This window comes from Mobula hypostoma, chromosome 2 (assembly GCF_963921235.1).
Source record: "Mobula hypostoma chromosome 2, sMobHyp1.1, whole genome shotgun sequence".
Lineage (NCBI taxonomy): Eukaryota > Metazoa > Chordata > Chondrichthyes > Myliobatiformes > Myliobatidae > Mobula > Mobula hypostoma.
Window position 1 is genome coordinate 37386596 of NC_086098.1, and position 25344 is coordinate 37411939.

The 25344-nt window shown below is 41.4% G+C and overlaps 1 protein-coding gene across 1 annotated transcript in view; it reads right to left on the reverse strand.

The window, feature by feature from the left end:
- Positions 1–1633: 1633 nt before the first annotated feature.
- LOC134358557 (uncharacterized protein C8orf74 homolog) overlaps positions 1634–25344 on the reverse strand; it is a 41232-nt gene continuing 17521 nt past the window's right edge. The window contains exons 3-4 of the mRNA XM_063070926.1: positions 23358–23761; positions 1634–1834 (exon numbers count right to left, since the gene is read on the reverse strand). Of these exons, the coding sequence (XP_062926996.1) occupies positions 1634–1834; positions 23358–23761 (605 nt within the window). The remainder of the gene's footprint in view (positions 1835–23357; positions 23762–25344) is intronic.

Here is a 25344-nt window from a genome sequence, read left to right on the forward strand (position 1 = left end):
TGTTTTCCTGAGTTTGGGACTTTGATTTTGAAGCTGGCGGAAGTGGATAGAGCTCTGTTTCCTGGTTGATAACACAGCTACTACCCTATCAGGATGTTTGTAGTTATTTTACCACAGTCACCAGACCGAAGAACGGACACTTAATGATATTAATCTGGGGGGGGGGGGGGTGAGTTGGTAGGGGAAATAAAAGAAATTTGCTGATTAACATCATTGGGGACCAGTAGCCACATAAGAAGATTAAGAAGTATTTTTCCTAGCAAATAGCAGATCAAGAGTTAAGTTCTGCTAATAGTTATGATTGATAAGCCCATAAAATATTAAACAAAATATTAACAATGTTAATGTCATACTTTGTGAATACAGTGATCCTATTTGAAATATGTGGATTATTAGCTTGCCTTTCGAATATCTTCTGAGTGAGGTTTAAAATTAATTGATTCCAGTTAATTAAATCAAAAGGTTATTATTTATTTATTCTAAGTGCTCTTAAGATTAAAAACTGCTAAGAGGTTCCAAAAAAAAACTCAACTCCTTCACAGCCTGAAGGCTTTGCCAAAATGGTATGAATACAATGAGCCAACAACCATTTTGATGATCAACCCACAGCACTGAATTTCATTTATTATTGTAGCTATCCAGACTGGTTGTGGACATTTTTTTAAAAAATTGCTTCCCATTTCTCCACTCCAGTGGCAGGTGATTAAGGAACTAACTCTATTTAAGGATTGTGCCATATGGTTTGTGTTGGTGGGAGAGGGGTGGGAAAAAAGAAATTATCACTCTGCTAGCTTGAGGAAAGTAGGAAACTGATTGTCAGGTTGGCGTGAGTATTAGGAGAAAGGAAATAGTGCTGCTTGCAGACCCGAAGTTGGAGGAACAGAAGGGGTAAGGGACTAGGATTCAGAATGGTTTGTGGGCAGGGAAAAACACTCTGCTTAGTGGATCGTGGTGTTACGTGGAATTCAGATTTGTAGAGAGATGAAGGGTATATTGTTAATGTGGAAGTGGGGGTGGGTGTTGGCCCAGGAATGTACATTTCAGGACTCCTGGTTTAGTAGTGCATTCATAGGAATGCCCAAAATGGTCCAAGTTCCTTTGCAATTCCTTAGAGGAGTATTCGCTCAAGGAAGTATCCAATTCAATTTCCTGACTAAAGCACATGACATAGAATTGACATTATTGTGCTTCACTCATATGGCAAGGGGGCGGGTTGTAGTGGAGGGAGGGCGGTTAATATCTATTTTCAATTGTACATCACTCAGGTAAAAGATGGGACAGGGTGCTGCTACGCACTATACAGCAAACCAGTAGAGTTCAATTTAGATGGGGCTAAATCATCATAAGTACTTATGTGTCACAGATGCAAATAATTAATAAATTACTTCAAATATTCATTTTGGATACTCTTAAACTGATTAACAGGAAAAAAAAATTGAATGTAAAGCAACTTGGACATGCATAATGCTACAATTAAAATTCCAAATATACAAGTATCCAATAAAGTACTGTTGTGATAGCTGTGATTGTTGACATACAATCAAACAGAAAAAACTGACTTTTTTTACATTTATAAGGACTACTTTATTTTCTTGTTAACAAATCAATTAATAATAGAAATATTTAAAGTTGTCTATTTCTTCTTGTTTGATTTTCTAGCTTTAGTTCCCATCATCGAAGAAGATTGAGGATGTTTAGATGCTGGGACGGGTATGGTTGTCTTTTGGAGTTTTACATCTAGAATTTGAAATGTAGTTTCAATCTCTTTTTGCAGTACTTCAGAAGTCGCTGTCATCTGCATATTGTGTGCAACTTTGACAATTTCTTCTAATTTCTGAAAATGAAGTATTTACAGTAATCAAACAAGCAATTTCTAAGTCAGCAAGTAAATATAAACATTAGACAAGAGATAATCTTTCTCGTTAGATCTACTTTGCAGTAATAAGACCATCAGATAAAAAGCACTGACTCTCTTGACAACACGAGGAAATCTGCAGATGCTGGAAATTCAAGCAACAAACACAAAATGCTGGTGGAATGCAGCAGGCCAGGCAGCATCTATAGGAAGAGGTGCAGTTGACGTTTTGGGCTGAGACCCTTCGGTTGACTGTACCTCTTCCTATAGATGCTACCTGGCCTGCTGCGTTCCACCAGCGTTTTGTGTGTGCTGACTCCCTCGATCTTGCTAGAAAGTTTGTGAACCCTGTAGAATTTTATCTATTTCTGCATAAGTATGACCTAAAATGTGATGAGATCCATACGTATGTCCTAAAACTAGATAAAAATAACCCAATTAAATAAATAATGCAAAAGATCATTATACTTGTTCATTTATTTATTGAGAAAAATGATCCAATATTACATGCATTTGTTGGAAAAAGTATGTGAACCTCTGGGGTAATGCCTTCTACAAAAGCTATTTGGAGTCAGATGTTCCAATCAATGAGATGAGACTGGAACTGTGTGTTGTAGAGGTGCACTACCCTATAAAAAAAGACACACAAAGTCAGATTACTGACAGAGCCTGCTCTTCTCAAGAAAGATCTGTTCATGTGCACCGTGCCTCAATCACAATAACTTGCAGCGGACCTTAGAGATTCATGAAGCTGCAAAAGGCTACAAAAGCTTATCTAAAGACCTGAGTGTTCATCAGTCCACAGTAAGAGAAATTGTCTACAAATGCAGGAGGCTCAATACTGTTGGTACTTCCTCTAGGAGTGGGCATCCTGCAAAGATCACACTGACAACAATGTGCAGTGCTGAAGGAGGTGAAAAAGAACCCAAGGGTAACAGCAAAAGACCTGCAGAAATACAACATAGCACATTACAGGCCCTTTGGCCCACAATGTTATGCCAACAATGCAATCTACTCTAGAAACTGCATAGAATTTCCCTAGCGCATTGCCCTCTATTTTTCTAAGCTCCCTGTACCTATTTAAGAGGCTCTTAAAAGACCCTATGTATCCACTTCCACCACCACTGCAGGCAGTGCATTCCACACACCCACCACTCTCCGTGTGAAAAACTTACCCCTCGGTACCTATTTCCAAGCATCTTAAAACTATGCCCCCCCATGTTAGACATTTCAGCCCTGGGAAAAAGCCTCTGGCTATCCACACGATCAATGCCTCTCATCATCTTACACATCTCTATCAGGTCACCTCTCATCCTCTGTCACTCCAAGGAGAAAAGGCCAAGTACACTCAACATATTCTCATAAGGTACGCCCTCCAGTCCTGGCAACATCCTTGTAAATCTCTTCTGTAATCTCTCTATAGTATCCACATCCTTCCTGTAGTGAGTTGACCAGAAATGAACACAGTATTCCAAGTGGGGTCTGAGCAAGGTCTTACATAGCACAACATTACCTCACAGCTCTTGAACTCAATTCCACAATTGATGAATGCCAACACACCATATGCCTTCTTGACAACACAGTCAACCTGCGCAGTTGCTTTGAGTGTCCTATTGACATGGATCTCTCAGATCCTCTACACTGCCAAGAGTCTTACCATTTATATTATATTCTGTCTTCAAATTGGACCTACCAAAATGAACCACTTCACACTTATCTGGGTTGAACTCCATCTGCCACATCTCAGCCTAGTTCCACATCCTATCAATGTCCCGCTGTAACATTTGACAACCCTCCAGACTATCCACAACACCCCCAACTTTTGTATCACCAGCAAATTTACTAACCCGCCTTTCTACTTCCTCATCCAGGTAATTTATAAAAATCACAAAGAGGAGGGGTCCCAGAACAGATCCCTGCAGGATAGCACTGGTCATCATCCCCCACGCAGAATATGAACCATCTACAACCACCCTTTGCCTTCTGTAGGCAAGCAAATTCTGGATCTGCAAAGCAAGGTCTCCTTGGATCCCATGCCTCATTACTTTCTGAATGAGTCTCACATGGGGAACCTTATCAAATGCCTTACTGAAATCCATATACACTACATCCACTGCTCTATCTTCATCAATGTGTTTTGTTACATCCTCAAAGAATTCAATCAGGTTTGTAAAGCATAACCTGCCTGTGACAAAGCCATGCTGACTATCCCTAATCAGATTATGTCTCTCCAAATGCTCATAAATCCTGCCTCTCAGGATCTTCTCCAACAACTTCCCACCACTGAAGTCAGACTCACTGGTCTACCATTACCTGGGTTATCTCTACTCCCTTTCTTGAACAAGGGAACAACATTTGTAACCCTCCAATCCTCCGGTACTTCTTCTGTCCCTATTGATGATGCAAAGATCATCGCAAGAGGCTCAGCAATCTCCTCCCTCACTTCCCACAGTAGCCTGAGTTATATCTCATCTGGTCCTGGTGACTTATCTAACTTACTACTTTTCAAAAGGTCCAGCACATCTTTTCTTAATGTCTATATGCTCAAGCGTTTCAGTCTACTGTAAGTCATCACCACAATTGCCAAGGTCTTTTTTCCTGGTGAATACTTAAGCAAAGTATTCATTAAGTATCTCAGCTACCTCCTCCAACTTTATGCACATGTTTTCACGATTGCACCTGATTGGTCCTATTCTCACACGGCTCATCCTCTTGCTCTTCACATACTTGGAGAAGGCCTTGGGGTTTTCCTTAATCCTGCTCACCAAGACCTTCTCATGGCCCCTTCTGGCTCTCCTAATTCCATTCTTAAGTTCCTTTCTGGCAACCTTGTAATTTTCTAGCGCTCTAACAGAACCCAGTTTCTTGAAACTTCGGTAACATTTCTTTTCTTCTTAACTAGATTTTCTACATCCTTTGTATACCATGGTTCTTTAACTCTACCATCCTTTCCCTGCCTCAATGGAACATACCTATGCAGAACTCCATGCAAATGTTCCCTGAACATTTGCCACATTTCTGCCGTGCATTTCCCTGAGAACATCTGCTCCCATTTTATGCTCCCAAGTTCCTGCCTGATAGCATCATATTTCCCCTTACTCCAATTAAATTGTCTGCTCCTGTCCTTCTCCAGCACTATGGTGAAGGAGATAGAGTTTTGGTCACTACCTCCAAAATGCTCTCTTACCGAGAAATCTGACACCTGACCAGGTTCATTTCCCAATACCAGATCAAGTCCAGCCCTCTCCTCTAGTTGGCTTATCTACATATTGCATCAGGAAACCTTCCTGAACACATCTAACTAACTCCACCCCATCTAAACCCCTTGTTCTAAGGAGATGCCAATCAATATTAGGAAAGTTAAAATCTCCCATCACAACAACATCTCTATTAACTTGCTAAAGTCTCTGTTCATGTATCCACTATAAGAAAAACACTGAATAAGAATAGTGTTCATGGAAGGACACCTCAGAGGAAATCACTGCTCTCCAAAAAAAATTGCTGCACTACTGGATGTTCTGCAACACTTCTGGGAAAATGTTCTGTAGACAGATAAGACAAAAGTTGAACTTTTTGGCAGAAATGCACATTACTATATTTGGAGGAAAAAGGACACTGCACACCAACACCAAAACCTCATCCCAACTGTGAAGCATCATGGTTTGGCGCTGCTTTGCTGCCTCAGGGCTTGGACAGCTTGCAGTTGTTGAGGGAACAATGAATTCTAAATAGTATCAAGACATTTTACAGGAGAATGCTAGGGTAGCAGTCCGTCACTTGAAGCTCAATAGAAGTTGCATAATGCAACAAGACAATGATCTGAAAGACAAGAGTAAATCAACAGCAGAATGGTTTAAAAGGAAGAAAATTTGTGTTTTGGAATGGCTGAGTCAGAGTCCTCACCTTAATCCTATAGAGATGTTGTGGAAGGACCTAATGCAATGCAAGGAATCCCAGCAACATCCCAGAGTTGAAGCAGTTTAGTATGGAGGAATGGTCTACAATTCCTCCAAGCCAATGTGCAGGACTGATCAACAGTTACTGGAAACGTTTCGCTGAAGTTATTGCTGTACAAGGGGATCACACCAGTTACTGAAAGCAAAGGTTCACGTATGTTTTCCAACAGATACATGTAATATTGGATCATTTTTCACAATAAATAAATGAACAAGTAAAATGTTTTTGGTGTTGTTTATTTAATTGGGTTCTCTTTATCTTGTTTTAGGACTTAGGTGAAAACCTGATCACATTTTATGTCATATTTATGCAGAAATAGGGAATATTCTACAAGGTTCACAAACTTCCTAGCACCACTGTATGTGCACGCGCGTGTGTGTATATATACACTCAAGTTAAATTAAATAAGCAATGCAAAAATAGAAATTAAAAAGTAGTGATGTAATATTCAATTAATAGAGCATCTTTTTTTTTCTACCCAAATGGATAACCCTCCAATTTTTCACATGTATCCCATCTGCAAACATGTTTGTTCCTATCCCCTTGAAGCCTCCTAGCATCTTACAACTCATTTTCTCCTATTTTTATGATCAAAAAGCTAATATATATTTATATATATTTGGTTCCCTCAGCCAAGTTGTTGCTAAAGATTGAATCCAAGCTCCAAGCACTGATTTGTGCAATTCCTACTAATCACAGCCTGTTCAGATGACACAGATACATTTATTCCTGCTCTTTATTGTCCATCTGTTAACCAACTCTCGGTCTATGGTTGTATATTATCTCTAATTTTATACGTTCAAACCTTGTTCACCAACCTCCTGTGTCAACCTTAAGTCTTATGAGTATCCAAATACACCACCTCCATTGATTCCCTCTCATCAACCCAACTATCTCCATCTTTCAAACTTCGACAGATCAGTTCAATGTGATTTTGCTCATTTCTCAAATTAAGAGACAGGACTATCTTCTTCAAACATTTTGCCCAGTAATGATGAAGGCAAAGTGTTTCTGAGGGATGAAAGCATAACTTTACAATAAACAGAAACATTCAGGAGTTCAGGCAACATTAAGATACTTAAACTCCACCAATCACAAATGTTCCCTTTGTTTTCCATGTCCCTTCCCTCTCTTCTACTGAAAACTATACCACACTCTTTCTCAGTTCTGATGAATAGTTGCAGATCTAAAACACTGACTATCGCTAGTTCCATAGAAGCTACCCAACTTGCTGAGTTTTTTCCTCAGCATTTTATGTTTTTAGTTCAGATTTCCAGCATGTGCAAGTTTTTGATTTTTAACCATACAATAATTGGTTATCACATTTAGAAACAGAAGTTTATAAAACGTTCAATCTTTTAAGGGTCTTCACATAGGATTCTTGGTAAAGCAAAAGTAATGGTCATCATGGTACTCCAGGAAACGCACATGCTCTCATAGTCCTGCTGTACGCTCATATTTATATATTATGTCATTCTGGGGCTGTGTAACAACTCTAATCCTTCCTTCTTCCTACTTTCTGCTGAACATATTGGCAAAGCAATTTTGTTCTGAAATACAGTTCCTGTCCTAGATGTGAGTCTATAACTTTGGATTCAAATTATTGCATGCGCTATTACAAGGAACTACATATTAGAATATATATCCAATCCTTTTATCAATGACCTTTCAAGAATTGATAGATTCCAGCATTGTACCAGATGACTGGAAAATTGCAAATGTCACTCCGCTATTTAAGAAGGATGGGAGGCAGCAGTAAGGAAACTACAGACCTGTTAGCCTGACATCGGTGGTTGGGAAGTTGTTGGAATCGATTGTTGAGGATGAGATTACAGAGTACCTGGAGGCACATGACAAGATAGGCCAAAGCCAGCATGGAAAGCGGCCAGTGAGTGAGTGGGCCAGTGAAGGAGTGGAGCTTTGAGGCTTTGACTCGAGAGATTCTGGCAGTTTTGGCAGTTGGACTGTGCAATCAAGTCAATCAAGATTTGAATAGCTCAGCAGAAAGCCGTTGATTAGACAATCAAGATTTGAATAGCTTAGTGAAGGAGTGGAGATTTGAAGCTTTGACGAGAAAAGGCAGAGGATGAGCTTGCTCCCAGTTAAGTTCTACAATGCCTCCTGAGATGGTGATGTGCCTCTCATATGAGATGTGGCAGTCTTGGGGGAACTCCCCTCTCCCGCAGAGTCACATCTGCCAGAAATGCATGCAGCTGGGCGATATGGAAGACCGTGTAAGGAATCTGGAGCAGCAGCTGGATGACCTTCGACTCATAAGGGAAAATGAGGCAGTCATAGATGAGAACTACAGGGAGGTAGTCACACCTAGGCTGCCGGAAGCAGGTCGTTGGGTGACAGTCAGAGGGGGGAAAACAAAGGTGAGTGGACTGGTAGTGCAGAGCACCCCTGTAGCCATTCCCTTGAATAATAAGTTTACCATCCTGGATACTGATAGTGGGGACGACCGACCGGGGTGACCCACGGTAGCAGGGCCTCTGGCACTAAGTCTGACACTGCGGTGCAGAAGGGTGGGACGGAGAAGAGGAGAGCTATCATCACTGGGGACTCTATAGTCAGGGGAGCAGACAGGAGATTTTGTGGACGTGAGAAGGACACCCGCATGGTTTGTTGCCTCCCGGAAGCCAGGGTCCAGGATGTCTCTGACCGGGTACACGACATCCTGGTACGAGAGGGAAAGCAACCAGAAGTCATGATACATGTTTGTATCAATGACATAGGCAGGAAGAGGGATGAGGTCCTGAACTGTGAGTTTCGGGAACTAGGCAGAAGACTGAAGAATAGGACCTCGAGGGTGGCATTCTCAGGATTGCTGCCAGTGCTACGTGATAGTGATGGTAAGAATTGGAGGAGATGGCAGTTGAATGTGTGGCTAAGGACTTGGCGCAGGGGGCAGAGTTTTAGATTTTTGGATCATTGGGATCTCTTCTGGGGAAGGTGGGACCTGTACAGATTGGATGGGTTGCACCTGAACTCGAGGGGGAGCAATATCCTTGCAGGTAGGTTTGCTAGCGTGGTTCGGGAGGTTATAAACTAATTTGCAAGGGGGATGGGACGTGGAGCGATAGAGCAGTGGAAGAAGTGCATGGAGTAAAGTCAGATCTAACATATAAACAGGCTTTGAGGAAAGAGAAGCAGAATAAAGGGTGTAAAGGTAGTAAAGTAGAAGGGTTGAAGTGCATGTACTTTAATGCAAGAAGCATCAAGAACAAAGGTGATGAAGTGAGAGCTTGGATACATACATGGAATTATGATGTAGTGGCCATTACAGAGACTTGGCTGGCACCAGGGCAGGAATGGATCCTCAATATTCCTGGATTTCAGTGCTTTAAAAGGGATGGGGGGAGGGGAAAGGAGAAGAGAGGTGGCATTACTGGTCAGGGATACTATTACAGCTACAGAAAGGGTGGGTAATGAAGCAGGATCCTCTTTTGAGTCAGTATGGGTGGAAGTCAGGAACAGGAAGGGAGCAGTTACTCTATTAGGAGTATTCTATAAGCCCCCTGGTAGCAGAGAGATACCGAGGAGCAGATTGGGAGGCAGATTCTGGAAAGGTGCAAAAATAACAGGGTTGTTATCACGGGTGACTTTAACTTCCCTAATACTGATTGGCACCTGATGAGTTCCAATGGTTCAGATGGGGCTGAGTTTGTTAAGTGTGGTCAATGCCATACTAGATCTAGTATTAGGTAACGAACCAGGTCAGGTGACAGATCTCTCAGTGAGTGAGCATCTGGGGGACAGTGACCACCACTCCCTGGCCTTTAGGCATTATCATGGAAAAGGATAGAATCAGAGAGGACAGGAAAATTTTCAATTAGGGAAGGGCAATTTATGAGGCTACAAGGCTAGAACTTGCGGGTGTGAATTCGGATGATGTTTTTGCATAGAAATGTACTATGGACATGTGGTCGATGTTTAGGGATCTCTTGCAGGATGTTACGGATAAATTTGTCCTGGTGAGGAAGATAAAGAATGGTAGGGTGAAGGAACCATGGGTGACAAGTGAGGTGGAAAATCTAGTCAGGTGGAAGAAAGCAGCATACATGAGGTTTAGGAAGCGAGGATCAGATGGGTCTATTGAGGAATATAGGGAAGCAAGAAAGGAGCTTAAGAAGGGGCTGAGGAGAGCAAGAAGGGGGCATGAGAAGGCCTTGGCGAGTAGGGTAAAGGAAAACCCCAAGGCATTCTTCAATTATGTGAAGAAGGAAAGGATGACAGGAGTGAAGGTAGGATCAATTAGAGATAAAGGTGGGAAGATGTTCCCGAAGGCTGTGGAAGTGAGTGAGGTCCTCAATGAATACTTCTCTTCGGTAGTCACCAATGAGAGGGAACTTGATGACGGTAAGGGCAAGTCATAGTCATAGTCATACTTTATTGATTCCGGGGGAAATTGGTTTTCGTTACAGTTGCACCATAAATAATAAATAGTAATAAAACCATAAACAGTTAGATGGTAATATGTAATATGTAAATTGTAAGTATTTAAGTATGAGTGAGGTTGATGTTCTGGAGCATGTTGATATTAAGGGAGAGGAGGTGTTTGGGTTGTTAAAATACATTAGGACAGATAAGTCCCCGGGGCCTGACGGAATATTCCCCAGGCTGCTCCACAAGGCGAGGGAAGAGATTGCTGAGCCTCTGGCTAGGATCTTTATGTCCTCGTTGTCCATGGGAATGGCACTGGAGGATTGGAAGGAGGCGAATGTTGTCCCCTTGCTCAAAAAAGGTAGTAGGGATAGTCCAGGTAATTACGGACCAGTGAGCCTTACGTCTGTGGTAGGAAAGCTGTTGGAAAAGATTCTTTGAGATAGGATCTATGGGCATTTAGAGAATCATGGTCTGATCAGGGACAGTCAGCATGGCTTTGTGAAGGGCAGATCATGTCTAACAAGCCTGATAAAGTTCTTTGGGAAGGTGACCAGGCGTATAGATGAGGTAGTGCAGTGGATGTGAGCTACATGGATTTTAGTAAGGCATTTGACAAGGTTCCACACGGTAGGTTTATTCAGAAAGTCAGAAGGCATGGGATCTGGGGAAGTTTGGCCAGATGGATTCAGAATTGGCTTGCCTGAAGAAAACATAGGATTGTGGTGGAGGGAGTACATTCGGATTGGAGGGTTTTGACTAGTGGTGTCCCACAAGGATTGGTTCTGGGACTTCTACTTTTCATGATTTTTATTAATGACCTGGATGTGGGGGTAGAAGGGTGGGTTGGAACGTTTGCAGACAACACAAAGGTTGGTGGTGTTGTGGATAGTGTAGAGAATTGTCGAAGATTGCAGAGAGACATTGATAGGATGCAGAAGTGGGCTGAGAAGTGGCAGATGGAGTTCAACCCGGAGAAGTGTGAGGTGGTACACTTTGGAAGGACAAATTCCAAGGCAGAATACAAAGTAAATGGCAGGATACTTGGTAGTGTGGAGGAGCAGAGGGATCTGGGGGTACATGCCCACAGATCCCTGAAAGTTGCCTCACAGGTAAATAGGGTAGTTAAGAAAGCTTATGGGGTGTTAGCTTTCATAAGTCGAGGGTTAGAGTTTAAGAGTCGTGGGGTAATGATGCAGCTCTATAAGACTCTGGTTCGGCCACACTTGGAGTACTGTGTTCATTGCTGGTCACCTCACTATAGGAAGGATGTGGAAGCATTGGAAAGGGTACAGAGGAGAGTTTACCAGGATGCTGCCTGGTTTAGAGAGTATGCATCATAATCAGAGATTAAAGGAGCTAGGGTTTTACTCTTTGGAGAGAAGGAGGATGACAGGAAACATGATAGAGGTATACAAGAAAATAAGAGGAATAGATAGACTGGACAGCCAACGCCTTTTCCTCAGGGCACCACTGCTCCATACAAGAGGACATGGCTTTAAGGTAAGGGGTGGGAAGTTCAAGGGGGATACTAGAGGAAAGTTTTTTACTCAGAGAGTGGTTGGTGCATGGAATGTAGTGGAGGTAGATACACTAGTGAAATTTAAGAGACGACTGGACAGGTATATGGAGGAATTTAAGGTGGGGGGGTTATATGGGAAGCACGGTTTAAAGGACGGCACAATATTGTGGGCCGAAGGGCCTGTACTGTGCTGTACTATTCTATGTTCTATCTATGTTTCCTGAAAGGAAAATCCTGCCTGACAAACCTACTGCAATTCTTTGAGGAGATTATAAGCAGGGTAGACAAAGGAGATGCAGTAGACGTGGAGTATTTGGATTTTCGGAAGTCCTTTGACAAGATGCTGTACATGAGGCTGCTTAGCAAGATTAGAGCCCATGGAATTACGAGGAAATTACCAGCGTGGGTGGAGAATTGGCTGGTCGGCGGTCAACAGCGAGTGGGAATAAAGGGATCCTGGCTGGCTGCCAGTTACCAGTGGAGTTCCACAGGGGTCAGTGTTGGGACCACTGCTTTTTACGATGTAAGTCAATGATTTGGACTACAGTATTAAAGGATTTGTGGCTAAATTTGCCATTAATACAAAGATAGGTGGAGGAGTGGGTAGCGTTGAGGAAACAGAGAGACTTAGATAGTTCAGGGGAATGGGCAAAGAAGTGGCAAATGAAATACAATGTTGGAAAGTGTATGGTCATGCACTTTGGTGGAAGAAATAAGCGGGCAGACTATTATTTAGATGGGGAAAGAATTCAAAATGCAGAGATGCAAAGGGACTTGAGAGTCCTTGTGCAAGATACCATAAAGGTTAACCTCCAGGTTGAGTCAGTTGTGAAGAAGGTGAATGCAATGTTGGCATTCATTTCTAGAGGTATAGAATATAAGAGCAGGGATGTAAAGTTGAGGCTGTATAAGGCACTCATGAGACCACACTTGGACTATTGTGTGCAGTTTTGGGCTCCTTATTTTAGAAAGGATATACTGACATTGGAGAGGGTTCAGAGAAGATTCACAAGAATGATTCCAGGAATGAAAGTGTTACTGTATGAGGAACGTCTAGCAGCTATTGGGCTGTATTCCCTGGAGTTCAGGAGAATGGGGGGGATCTCATCGAAACACTCCGACTGTTAAAAGGCCTGAACAGATTAGATATGGCAAAGTTATTTCCCATGGTGGGGGAGTCTAGGACAAGAGGGCATAATTTCAGGATTGAAGGACGTCCTTTTAGAACAGAGATGTGGAGAAATCAATGGGTGGTAACCCTGTGGAATTTGCTGCCATGAGCGGCTGTGGAGGCCAAGTCATTGGGTGTGTTTAAGGCAAAGATGGATAGGTACTTGATTAGCCAGGGCATCAAAGGGTATGGGATGATGGCAGCGGAGTGGGAATGACTGGAAGAATTGGATCAGCCCATGATTGAATGGCGGAGCAGACTCGATGGGCCTACTTCTGCTCCTATATCTTATAGTCTTATGCTCTTTACTTACTTACCTTGTAAATTTGGCAAAGCACTTGAGATCATAATAGTTGATAAAATATTTTAAGCTAGAATTAAGCTAGAATTCAAATCCTGATGTGTAATTCCGGATGCAAATATTTTTGCTGCCAGCCAAACTCTTCAGTACGCCAAATAAGCTAACACCTTCAGAGACTTATATTTTCTAAAAAAACCATCATGTTCACATTTAAAATTAAAAGCAGAGATTGAGATAGAATTTTACATACAGCATTTCTACATTGGGAATAACGTGTCAAGATTTATCAAGAAGGATTGAAAGAAGAAGGAAAGAAACATGTAGACCAGCGTAAAGAACACATTAAAAAAAATTGTAAGTCTCTGAAAGAGACTCTAATTTTCAATCTAACAGTCGAAAGTAATGCTATGTCAGGCAGAGAGCCAGGCATATTAATTAGCTTACTTATTAACAAATGCTGGATTTTAATACGCTGTTGATCTGTTCTTTATTTTGTAATTGCACACAGATTACATACAAAATTACATGATGTTAAGTATGAGTCATAGATCATAAAATGCAATGTTTAACTGCAATGGCTTGGGGTAAATTAAGAGCATTTGTACTGTTTTTAGACAACGCTGCTCTTTTCATTGAAAATGAGATCCACTGATGCAGAGAGGCATTGGCCATAATGAATGACATCACAGTTGTATGTCTGGTTTCTTTTGCAATATATAGACATTTATCTACACATTATGCACTATATAGTTGTAAGCAAGTTATGAAACACAGTTTGCTCATGCACCATGCAAATGTATTTCTACATTACACAGCTCCGCTTTCATCAACTTGAGTGCAGTGTTTTAAAGCTTTAATATTGGGTTGCTTGTCAAAATGCAGTAAAAACCTGCTTTTTCTGTTTCTAAATCACCTTATGAAGACAGAAACTTGGTGAGGAAACAGTGAAGGGAGGAAACTCTAATACAAAATCTTAAGTGAGCTTCCTCATTTATAAATCATTAGAAATTTCTGCAAGTGGTCACAGGTTAGAAAATCTGCCCTCTGCTGTTAAATTTACCAAATGCAACATAAAAAGATTTAAAAATGTAAAACTCAGAGTTGCACTCCTGCAAAATTAAAGTAGTTCTATGTCAACTGAGCAGTATTATGTTCAAAATAAAAGGCACAAAAGTTACAAAACTTCTAGAAAACTGAGGAATGCTCTTTCTTTCTACACACCCTACATGTCACAAAAATCCAAAAGGGATCTGAGAACTACTCGAACAAAGTCTAAAGCAGTAAGGTAATTACACTATATGCCAATCTTTTAAAAAAGGTACTACTGCCTAACAGGCACTAAATCGAACGATAAAGCCCCCACCGGCAACATGAAAAGGATCATGAAGTAGTTGCAAATTGGTGGCTGGATTACTTGCATACTGGTCTAATTGTTGCATTCCTGTTCTGCACTAGGCTAATGTTTGCATCGTATATACGAAACAGTCTAGTTAAATATATAAGAATTTGTGATGAAAGGAGATACTTAGTTAAGCTTCTGGAAATTGAATGTGACTGAAATAATGAAGAGACCACAGAGCAAAACAAGTTGCTAGAAGTTACAGAAGGAAGGAGAGCAGAGGATACTCAGCTGGCAGCAACATCCATCCAGTACCTTCAAGGCATTCTCAAGCATTGTTTTCAATGCCTTGAACTTCTGGAGTACTTCGTTGTGTAGACCAAGATTGTGATAGCATTATACTTATTGCACCATCTCATTATTATAATGAAGCAAGACTTTGCAAAGCAGCAATATATACATCTGGAAGAACATAATGGACAAGAAAGTCTACAATATGGTAATTTCCAGGTGATACTATTCATAAGCAATTCAGTATTTTGAAACGTACTTCTCCGGTCAATGCTTTTCCTTTATATCTGCTACTATGATCGTACAGTTACCAAAACAAAATAAAAATCCTCTATAAAAACAAAGTTCAATTTCAATTTTATAAATTTGCATTAATAATGCACATGAAATCAAACATTTAACCCTTCTGAATTTCTTTGGTGCCAATCTTTCAAATGCCTCTCTAAGATGTTTCCCCAAGAGCTGGAGCAAAAGGATATAAAACACAGATGCTGGAAATCTGAAATAAAACAGTAAATGCTGGGAAAACTCAGCATGTCAGACGGCATCCATGGAAAGAGAAATAACCAATGCCTGTGAATATTTGAGTTGGCTGGGATGATGAAATTGAGAATATCTTCCTTCTTTCAGGCTTCCCTCATCCTACTTAGTTGTGTACAACTGTAGCTTAATTGTTAGAAGTTCTGACAGCAGAAGCAGAATTATTGTGCAACCATGTCCGCCAGCAAGCTGGTTCCTGTGTTATACTCCGTCCCTAAACTGGTTTATACCACATCCATATCACTCCTACAATGCTTTTAGAAGAAGTGTATCAGATGAAGTGCGCATTTCTCCCCACATTCGTAATCTCCTTCCTTATTTCTCTCTGACTGAGAGGGCCCAGTTATTGGATACCTGAAGTAAAAAGCAGGTAAGAGTTGGGTTTTGGTGAAGGGAATGTGGTGCACGTTTACATTATATGCAGCACTCAAGTAAAAAAAATCTGTGGGATGGGGGAAAATGTTAAATAAGCAGGCTTTATTCACATCATCATCCATTTGATTGCTGCCACCAGTGGCCATCGTTAGTGACGGAGAAGGGAGGAGGGAGGGTTCTATGGAACATAAGAAATAGGAGCAGGAGTAGGTCATCTGGCCCATCAAGCCTGCTCCGCCATTCAATAAGAACATGGTTGATCTGGCCATGGACTCATCTCCACCTACCTGTCTCTTCCCCATAACCTTTAATTCTCCGATATGTAAAAAACCTATCCAAACTTGTCTTAAATATATTTAGAGAGGTTGCCACCACTGCTTTATTCCACAGATTCACCACCCTCTGCGAAAAGCAGTTCCACCTCATTTCCACCCTAAACCTACCCCTCCAAATCTTGAGGATATGTCCTCTAGCTCTAGTCTCACCTATCAGTGGAAACAACTTTCCTGCCTCTATCTTATCTATCCCTTTCATAATTTTATATGTTTCAATAAGATCTCCCCTCCGTCCCAGGCGACTCAATCTCTCCTCATAGTCAAATGCCTCATCTCTGGAATCAACCTGGTGAAACTCTTCTGCACTGCCTCCAAAGCCAGTATATCCTTCCTGAAGTAAGGAGACCAGAACTGCATGCAGTACTCCAGGTACAGCCTCACCAGTACCATATAGAGTTGCAGCATAACCTCCCTGCTCTTAAATTCAATCCCTAAACATAGGTTATGTACTGACTAATGGAATATTAGATCATGGAATATAATGGAATACTACTGACTATGGAATAGATGGCTTTGTGGCTAAGTTTGCTGACAATACGAAGATAGGTGGAGGGGCCGGTAGTGCTGAGGAAACGGAGAGTCTGCAGAGAGACTTGGATAGATTGGAAGAATGGGCAGAGAAGTGGCAAATGAAGTACAATGTTGGAAAGTGTATGGTTATGCACTTTGGCAGAAAAAATAAACCGGCAGACTATTATTTAAATGGGGAAAGAATTCAAAGTTCGGAGATGCAACGGGACTTGGGAGTTCTCATACAGGATACCCTTAAAGTTAACCTCCAGGTTGAGTCAGTAGTGAAAAAGGCGAATGCAATGTTGGCATTCATTTCTAGAGGAATAGAGTATAGGAGCAGGGATGTGATGTTGGGGCTCTATAAGGCGCTGGTGAGACCTCACTTGGAGTACTGTGGGCAGTTTTGGTCTCCTTATTTAAGAAAGGATGTGCTGACATTGGAGAGGGTACGGAGAAGATTCACTACAATGATTCTGGGAATGAGAGGGTTAACGTATGAGGAAGTTTGTCCGCTCTTGGACTGTATTCCTTTGAGTTTAGAAGAATGAGGGGAGACCTCATAGAAACATTTCGAATGTTGAAAGGCATGGACAGAGTGGATGTGGCAAAGTTGTTTCCCATGATGGGGGAGTCTAGTACGAGAGGGCATGACTTAAGGATTGAAGGGCGCCCATTCAGAACAGAAATACGAAGAAATTTTTTTAGTCAGAGGATGGTGAATCTATGGAATTTGTTGCCACGGGCAGCAGTGGAGGCCAAGTCATTGGGTGTATTTAAGGCAGAGATTGATAGGTATCTGAGTAGCCAGGGCATCAAAGGTTATGGTGAGAAGGTGGGGGAGTGGGACTAAATGGGAGAATGGATCAGCTCATGATAAAATGGCGCAGCAGACTCAATGGGCTGAATGGCCTACTTCTGCTCCTTTGTCTTATGGTCTTATGGTCTAATGAAAATTATGGAAAGGTGGATGACGCAGAAATGAGCAATAACTAATGCAAATGCTACTGGTAGTACTCCTACAAAACGTTGAAAACCAATATCAGTTTGTTAATCTTCTTCCAAACAACATCGATACTGATGAAAGTAAATTCTTAGCACTGAGCTCCACTGTTATTTCTTCATTCTGTCTCTTGGGTACATGCCATGTGGGCCTGCTGCCCTTCTGTGGAGATAGGACATTTCACCTTCTCACTCACTAAGGCACTGAAGCTGTGTCAGAGAACCATATTTTACAGCACAAGATTCAGTTTTGAATCGTCTCTCATCATTTCTTGCAAATACTAGAGAAGGTTAGCCACAACAACCCTTGTCGGTTGCCACCCTTAATATATTATGCCACCTTATCCTATGTCCACAGCATTTTCATACCATCTACCCTCTCCCATTTAAACCTCCGCTGATGTAAATATGAAATGAACAATGCAAGTACAGATAGCTGCATGCAGCAACCTATAGGCAATTGGTAGCACAAATTTAACATAATTTCTGAAGAAGCATGAGCATCATTTAATTAGGGTACTGCAACTGCAATGACTATTTTGTTGGATTATCAACTTTAAAAGCACTTGGATCTGAAAATAATTCAACGCTAATGTACAATTATATTTATGGCAATGAATCAACACACTAATAGTAATTAGACTACAAAAATAATTCACTAATTGTGTATTGAGGAAGAAAATTTCTTTCATAGGATAGAAACATAGAAAACCTACAGCACAATACAGTCCCTTCAGCCCACAATGCTGTGCCGAACATGTACTTACTTTAGAAATTACCTAGGGTTACCTATAGCCCTCTACTTTTCCAAGTTCCATGTACCTACTCAGGAGTCTCTTAAAAGACCCTATTGTATTGGCCTCCACCGCTGACACCGGCAGCCCAATGACGCACTCACCACTCTCTGCGTAAAACAAAACTTAACCCTCACATCCCCTCTGTACCTATTTCCAAGCACCTTAAAACTGTGCCCTCTCACGTTAGCCATTTCAGCCTTGAGGAAAAGCCTCTGACTATCCACACGATCAATGCCTGTCATCATCTCTCATCATCTTATACACCTCTATCAGGTGACCTCTCATCCTCCGTCACTCCAAGGAGAAAAGGCCGAGTTCACTCAACCTATTCTCATAAGGCATGCTCCCCAATCCAGGCAACATCCTTGTAAATCTCCTCTGCATACTTTCTATAGTTTCCACATTCTTCCTGTAGTGAGGTGACCAGACTGAACAGGGTACTCCAAATGGGGTCTGACCAGGTTTCTATATAGCTGCAACACTACCTCTCAGCTCTTGAACTCAATCCCATGGTTGATGAAGGCCAATGCACTGTATGCCTTCTTAACCACAGAGTCAACCTGCGCAGCAGCTTTGAGTGTCCTATGGACTCGGACCCTAAGATCCCTCTGAACCTCCACACTGCCAAGAGTATTACCATTAATACTATATTCTGCCTTCATATTTGACCTACTAAAATGAACTACCTTACACATATCTGGGTTGAACTTCATCTGCCACTTCTCAGCCCAGTTTTGCATCCTATCGATGTCCTGCTGTAACCTCTGACAGCCCTCCAAACTATAAACAGCACCCCAACCTTTGTGTTATCAGCAAGTTTACTAACCCATCCCTCCACTTCCTCGTCCAGGTCATTTATAAAAATCACGAAGAGAAGGGGTCCTGGGACAGATCCCTGAGACACACCACTGGTCACCAACCTCCATGTAGAATATGACCCGTCTACAACCACTCTTTGCCTTCCATGGGCAAGCCAATTCCGAATCCACAAAGCAAGGTCCCCTTGGATCCCGTGCCTCCGTACTTTCTCAATAAACCTTGCATGGGGTAACTTATCAAATGCCTTGCTGAAATCCATATACTCTACATCTACTGCTCTACCTTCATCACTGTGTTCAATCACATCCTCAAAAAATTCAATCAGGCTCGTAAGGCACGACCTGCTTTTGACAAAGCCATGCTGACTACTACTAATCATATTATGCCTCTCCAAATGTTCATAAATCCTGCCTCTCCTGATCTTCTCCATCAGCTTACCAACCACTGAAGTAAGACTCACTGGTCTATAATTTCCTGGGCTATCTCTATTCCCTTTCTTGAATAGGGAAACAACATCTGTAACTGTCCAACCCTCTAGAACCTCTCCCGTCCCCGTTGAGAATGCAAAGACCATTGCCAGAGGCTCAGCAATCTCCTCCCTCACTTCTCACAGTAGCCTGTGGTATATCCATCCAGTCCCGGTGACTTATCGAACTTGATGCTTTCCAAAAGCTCCAGCATATCCTCCTTCTTAATGTCTATATGTTCAAGCTTTTCAGTCCACTGTAAGTCATCCCTACAATCGCCAAGGTCCTTTTCCGTAGTGAATACTGAAGCAAAGTATTCATTAAGAACTTCCACTATCTCCTCCGGTTCCATACACACTTTCCCATTGTCACACTTGATTGGTCCTATTCTCTCACATCTTATCCTCTAGCTCTTGAAATACTTGTAGAATGCCTTGGTGTTTTCCTTAATCCTGCTCGCCAAGGCCTTCTCATGGCCCCTTCTGGCTCTCCTAATTTCATTCTTAAGCTCCTTACTGCTTGCTTTATAATTTTCTAGATCTCTATCATCACCTGGTTTTTTGAACCTTTTGGAAGCTTTTATTTTCTTCCTGATTAGACTTCCAACAGCCTTTGTATACCACAGTTCCTGTACCCTACCATCCTTTCCCTGATTCATTGGAACGTACCTACGCAGAATGCCACATAAATATCCCCTGAACATTTGCCACATTTCTGCCGTACATTTCCCTGAGAACATCTGTTCCCAGTTTATGCTTCCAAGTTCCTGCCTGATAGCTTCATATTTCCCCTTACTCCAATTAAACACTTTCCTAACTTGTCTGTTCCTATCCCTCTCCAATGCTATGGTAAAGAAGATAGAATTGTGATCACTGTCCAAAATGCTCTCCCACTGAGAGACCTGACACATGACCAGGTTCATTTCCCAATACCAGATCAAGTACAGTCTCTCCTTTTGTAGGTTTATCTACGTATTGTGCAAGGAAACCTTCCTGAACACACCTAACAAACTCCACTCCATCTGAACCCCTCACTCTAGGGAGATGCCAATCAATATTGGGGAAATTAAAATCTTCCACCACGACAACCCTGTTATTATTGCACCTTTCCAGAATCTGTCTCCCTATCTGCTCCTCGATGTCCTTGTTACTATTGGGTAGTCTATAAAAAACACCCAGTAGGGTTATTGACCCCTTCCTGTTCCTAACTTCCACCCACAGAGACTCAGTGGACAATCCCTCCATGACTTCCTCCTTTTCTGCAGCTGTGTCACTATCTCTGATCAACAGTGCCACGCCCCCACCTCTTTTGTCTCTCTCCCTTTCCTTTCTGAAACATCTAAAGCCTGACACTCTAAGTAGCCATTCCTGCCCCTGAACCGTCCAAATCTCTGTACTGACCACAACATCATAGCTCCAAGTACTGATCCACGCTCTAAGCTCATCTGCTTTGGTCATGATACTCCTTGCATTAAAATAGACACATCTCAAACCATCAGTCTGAGCGTATCCCTTCTCTATCACCTGCCTATCCTCCCTCTCACACTGTCTGCAAGCTTTCTTGATTTGTGAGCCAACTGCCCTTACCTTGGTCTCTTCAGTTTGGTTCCCAGCCCCAGCAATTCCAGTTTAAACTCTCCGCAATAGCCTTAGCAAACCTCCCTGCCAGGATATTGGTCCCCCTTGGATTCAAGTATAACCCATCCTTTTGTACGGGTCATGCCTGCCCCAAAAGAGGTCCCAATGATCCAGGAATCTGAATCCCTGCCCCCTGCTCCAATCCCTCAGCTACGCATTTATCCTCCACCTCGCTCTATTCCAATATTCACTGTCGTGTGGCAGAAGCAGTAATCTTGAGATTACTACCTTTGAGGTCCTGCTTCTCAACTCTCTTCCTAACTCCTTGTTTTCTGTTTTCAGGACCTCCTCCCTTTTCCTACCTATATCATTGGTACCAATACGTACCACGATCTCTGGCTGTTCAGCTTTCCATTTCAGGATATCGTGAACACGATCAAAAATGTCCCGGACCCTGGCACCTGGGAGGCAAACTACTATTCGTGTTGCTTAATGTCACCAAAACCAAGGAGATGATAGTTGATTTCAGACGGTCTCAGCCTGAGCACACACCCCTCAGCATCAGCGGCTCCACAGTGGAGAGAGTGGAAAACATCAAGTTCCTTGGAGTGCAGATCTCAGACAATCTCACCTGGTCCAGGAACACCACTGGGATTGTGAAACGGGCCCAGCAGAGTTTGCACTTTCTGAGGAAGCTCAAACAAGCATCACTCCCCACTAACATCTTAACTACATTCTACAGAGGCGTGGTTGACAGTGTGCTGACCTTTAGCATCACAACCTGGTACTCCAGCAGCAGTGCTGTCGACAAAAAAGCCTTGCAGAGGGTGGTTAGGGGAGCAGAGAAGGTTATTGGGGTCTCCCTACCTTCTGTCCAAGACCTCTTTCAGAGTCAATGCCTCCAGAAGACACAGTACATCATTAAAGACCCCTCACACCCTCTCTATGAACTGTTTGTTCTTCTGCCAACAGGCAAATGTTACAGGAGCATCAAAACTACATTTGTAAAACCACAAGGCTACTAAACAGCTTCCTCCCACAGGCAGTCAGACTGCTAAATAGCTGCTCTACCTGACTCTGCTTTTGGACACTTTTAACTTGCACTGGACACTTATAACTTGATTTTAACTGACATGTGGCTGATGTGTTTTACTATTTATTGTTATGTTTATTATTTAGTGTTGCATTTGTTATGTTATGATTGCTCTGCTCCTGGGAAACACTGTCTCATTCTGCCCTGCAGAGCTGATGTACGGTTAGAATGACAATAAAGTTTTTTGAATCTTGAATCCTTCCTGCGTCCACAGAATTGCCTGTCTGACCCCCTAACTATAGAGTCCCCTATCACTGCTGCCATCCTCTTCCTTTACCTATCCTTCTGAGCCACAGGGCCAGACTCTGTGCCAGAGGCGTGGCCACTGTTGCTTCCTCCAGGTAGGTCGTCCCACCCAAAAGAACTCAAACAGGAGTACTTATTGTTAAGGGGGACAGCCACAGGGGTACTCACTGGTATCTGACTCTTGCCCTTCCCTCTCCTGACTGTTACCCACTTACCTGTCTCTGAAGCCCTGGTGTAACTACTTGCCTACAGCTCCTCTCTATCACCTCCTCGCTTTCTCTGACCAGATGAAGAACTTCTTTTAATTCTGTTTAGCATTGGTGCAGATATAGTACTCAATTGACAATTAGAATTGTAAATCAGGAACTTGCTAGATTTCCTTGCTACATTTTACTCTATTGATTGTGTAGACAATGAAGATGTACAAAACTAGTGAGGGCAGTAATTAAGCCTGCATTTATAATATACCCACTGCACCAGTCAAAGCAGTAGTTGTAATATAACTGCAGCCTAAATTAGTTTCAAATGTAACACCAATTACTAATTTATTTTTGTTCAAGTAAAAAAAAAATAGAAAGGCACAATTGTAAAAGCACATCTATGGCCTAAGAAAATATTGTCTAGTCCTGTTACAACCTTAAACTCCTGTCTCCTATATCAAAATAGCCTAACTCCAACTTTACCAATTAACTAATTACATAAAACCTTCAGCTAGAATTTTGTCACAATATACTTAAACACGTTGTTGAAATTGTATAAGAAGGGATTACTTACTGCTTTATCAATCACTTCTCTATTTTGAAATTTAAGGTCCTTGTAAAACTTGTCCATTTCTTGTTCACTTTTCAACAGTCTGTCTTCACGAAATGCTGACATACCATTACGTAACTGGGCTTCAGCTTCACTGAGCTTTGCCAATTGTTGCTGGTATTCCCAAAGCTCAATGTCTGTTCCATTCTTTAAAGGTGGAACTTCTTGGGGTACATGGACTACAAGTTTATGTATGGTTTGATCAACCTCTCTGAGTTTACACAGTACAAATTGGTAGAGATGATAATGTTTGAAGAAAGTTCCAAGTAAATAATTGGCTAAATGTTGGAGGTAATTAGAATTCAGTTTATTTTGGTATTGTTCACATTTATCCCACAATTTTCCAATAGCTTCCTGAATAGTTTTTCCTGAAAGTGAAATCAAAACAAAAGGATTGATAATTAGGTTTATTAAAAACTCGATGGGAAAATAACTTCAGTGCGTTGAGAATACTAGTCATACTACGATAATGCAAACCCATATAACGGAGAACCTTTAGCCCACAAAAACAATTTGCTGAGAGCCAGGAGAGAATCAATGGGTTAAATTCTTTCTTTCTGTACTGTAACCATTCAATGATTCAAATCATTGTAGGAAATGTCTTTCTGAATTTGCTTGAGCATTTTGAGAACATCATGAGATTAGTATTGTGCTAATCTCATGATAAAATACTAATCTCATGATGGAGTGTGATAAAGGATTTCTTAATTCATGCAAGAAAGGTAAGCAAATGAAATTAAGAGAGAAATGATGAAGTACAGAAAGACAGGTTGAAAGCCACCACAGTGATGGATTTAGATTGGTGTAGAAAACAACTCAGGATCTTAAACTGGCTGATTTATATCTGGGATTAAATATCTATCACATAGTAGTGGCCTATTACACAGGATTGGAAAGTGAAAAATGCCACAGATCCACGCAGAAGCAATGGCACAAGAGTGGCCCTGTCACAACAGCTGTAACTAGTTTACTATGGTCTCTATTACCTCTCTTATACAATTAGAAAGGGGATAAAAGGAGTGGTGGAAGGTGAAAAGCTTTTGTGTGATCGATTGACTTAGAGAGTAAAAATCTAGAGATATTGTGAGGGGAACTTGAGGAATTAATGTATTCTCACTTCCAGACAAAGGTGCATTAGTTGTCAAAAATGGAAAGCTTCCCTTATAATTATTGTGTGAAATATTTGTACAGTATATATGAAATTGAACTCCCCATTCCAATACTGGATTAATCTTACAATTACACTTCACATCCCGTACATCAAAACAGGTTCTGAAACCAGGTTTGCCTTTTCAAAATTAATACAGACATACCCTGCTATTCTGGAATATACCTGAATGCACTGAAGAACAGGCATAATGATTACCGGTTGAATTAGAGCCACAACAGCTACGCATGGATCATGAAATTGCACAAAACCCAGATCTAACAGAACAAACAAAACATTCATCTGCTTTGTGAAGAATATTACTTTCAAGAATGAAGTTTTTACCAAGTTAACTTATCTAATTTTTCAATGCAAAGATGGCAAAATGAATCACGGGTTTTCACTAGTTGAACTAGCTGCTTTCATATAGATAAACTTCACTAATTAAAACACTGATTAGCATAGAATTAAGCTATAATAATAAATAGACACTTTAATTTCTGATATCTCAAGTTTAGTACAAAATTTTGTTGGCCAGACTTTTATGCTTGAATGTAGTATCCCACAAATCTTCCCATTTTCCTATTTTTCATAGAAGATGCAGTCAGACACTTCTCAGAAATGTCACATCTCAGAAATGTTCACAATATAGTATTTCACACATTTTTATTTGATCATAGCTGATTAAAATCAGTGTTGCTAACCTACCTTCTTCAATCCATTTAGGACAAAAGTCAGTTACAGATTAAACTGATGTGAGTAAATATTCAATCTTTCAAACATAAATAATTAAATACATCCTTA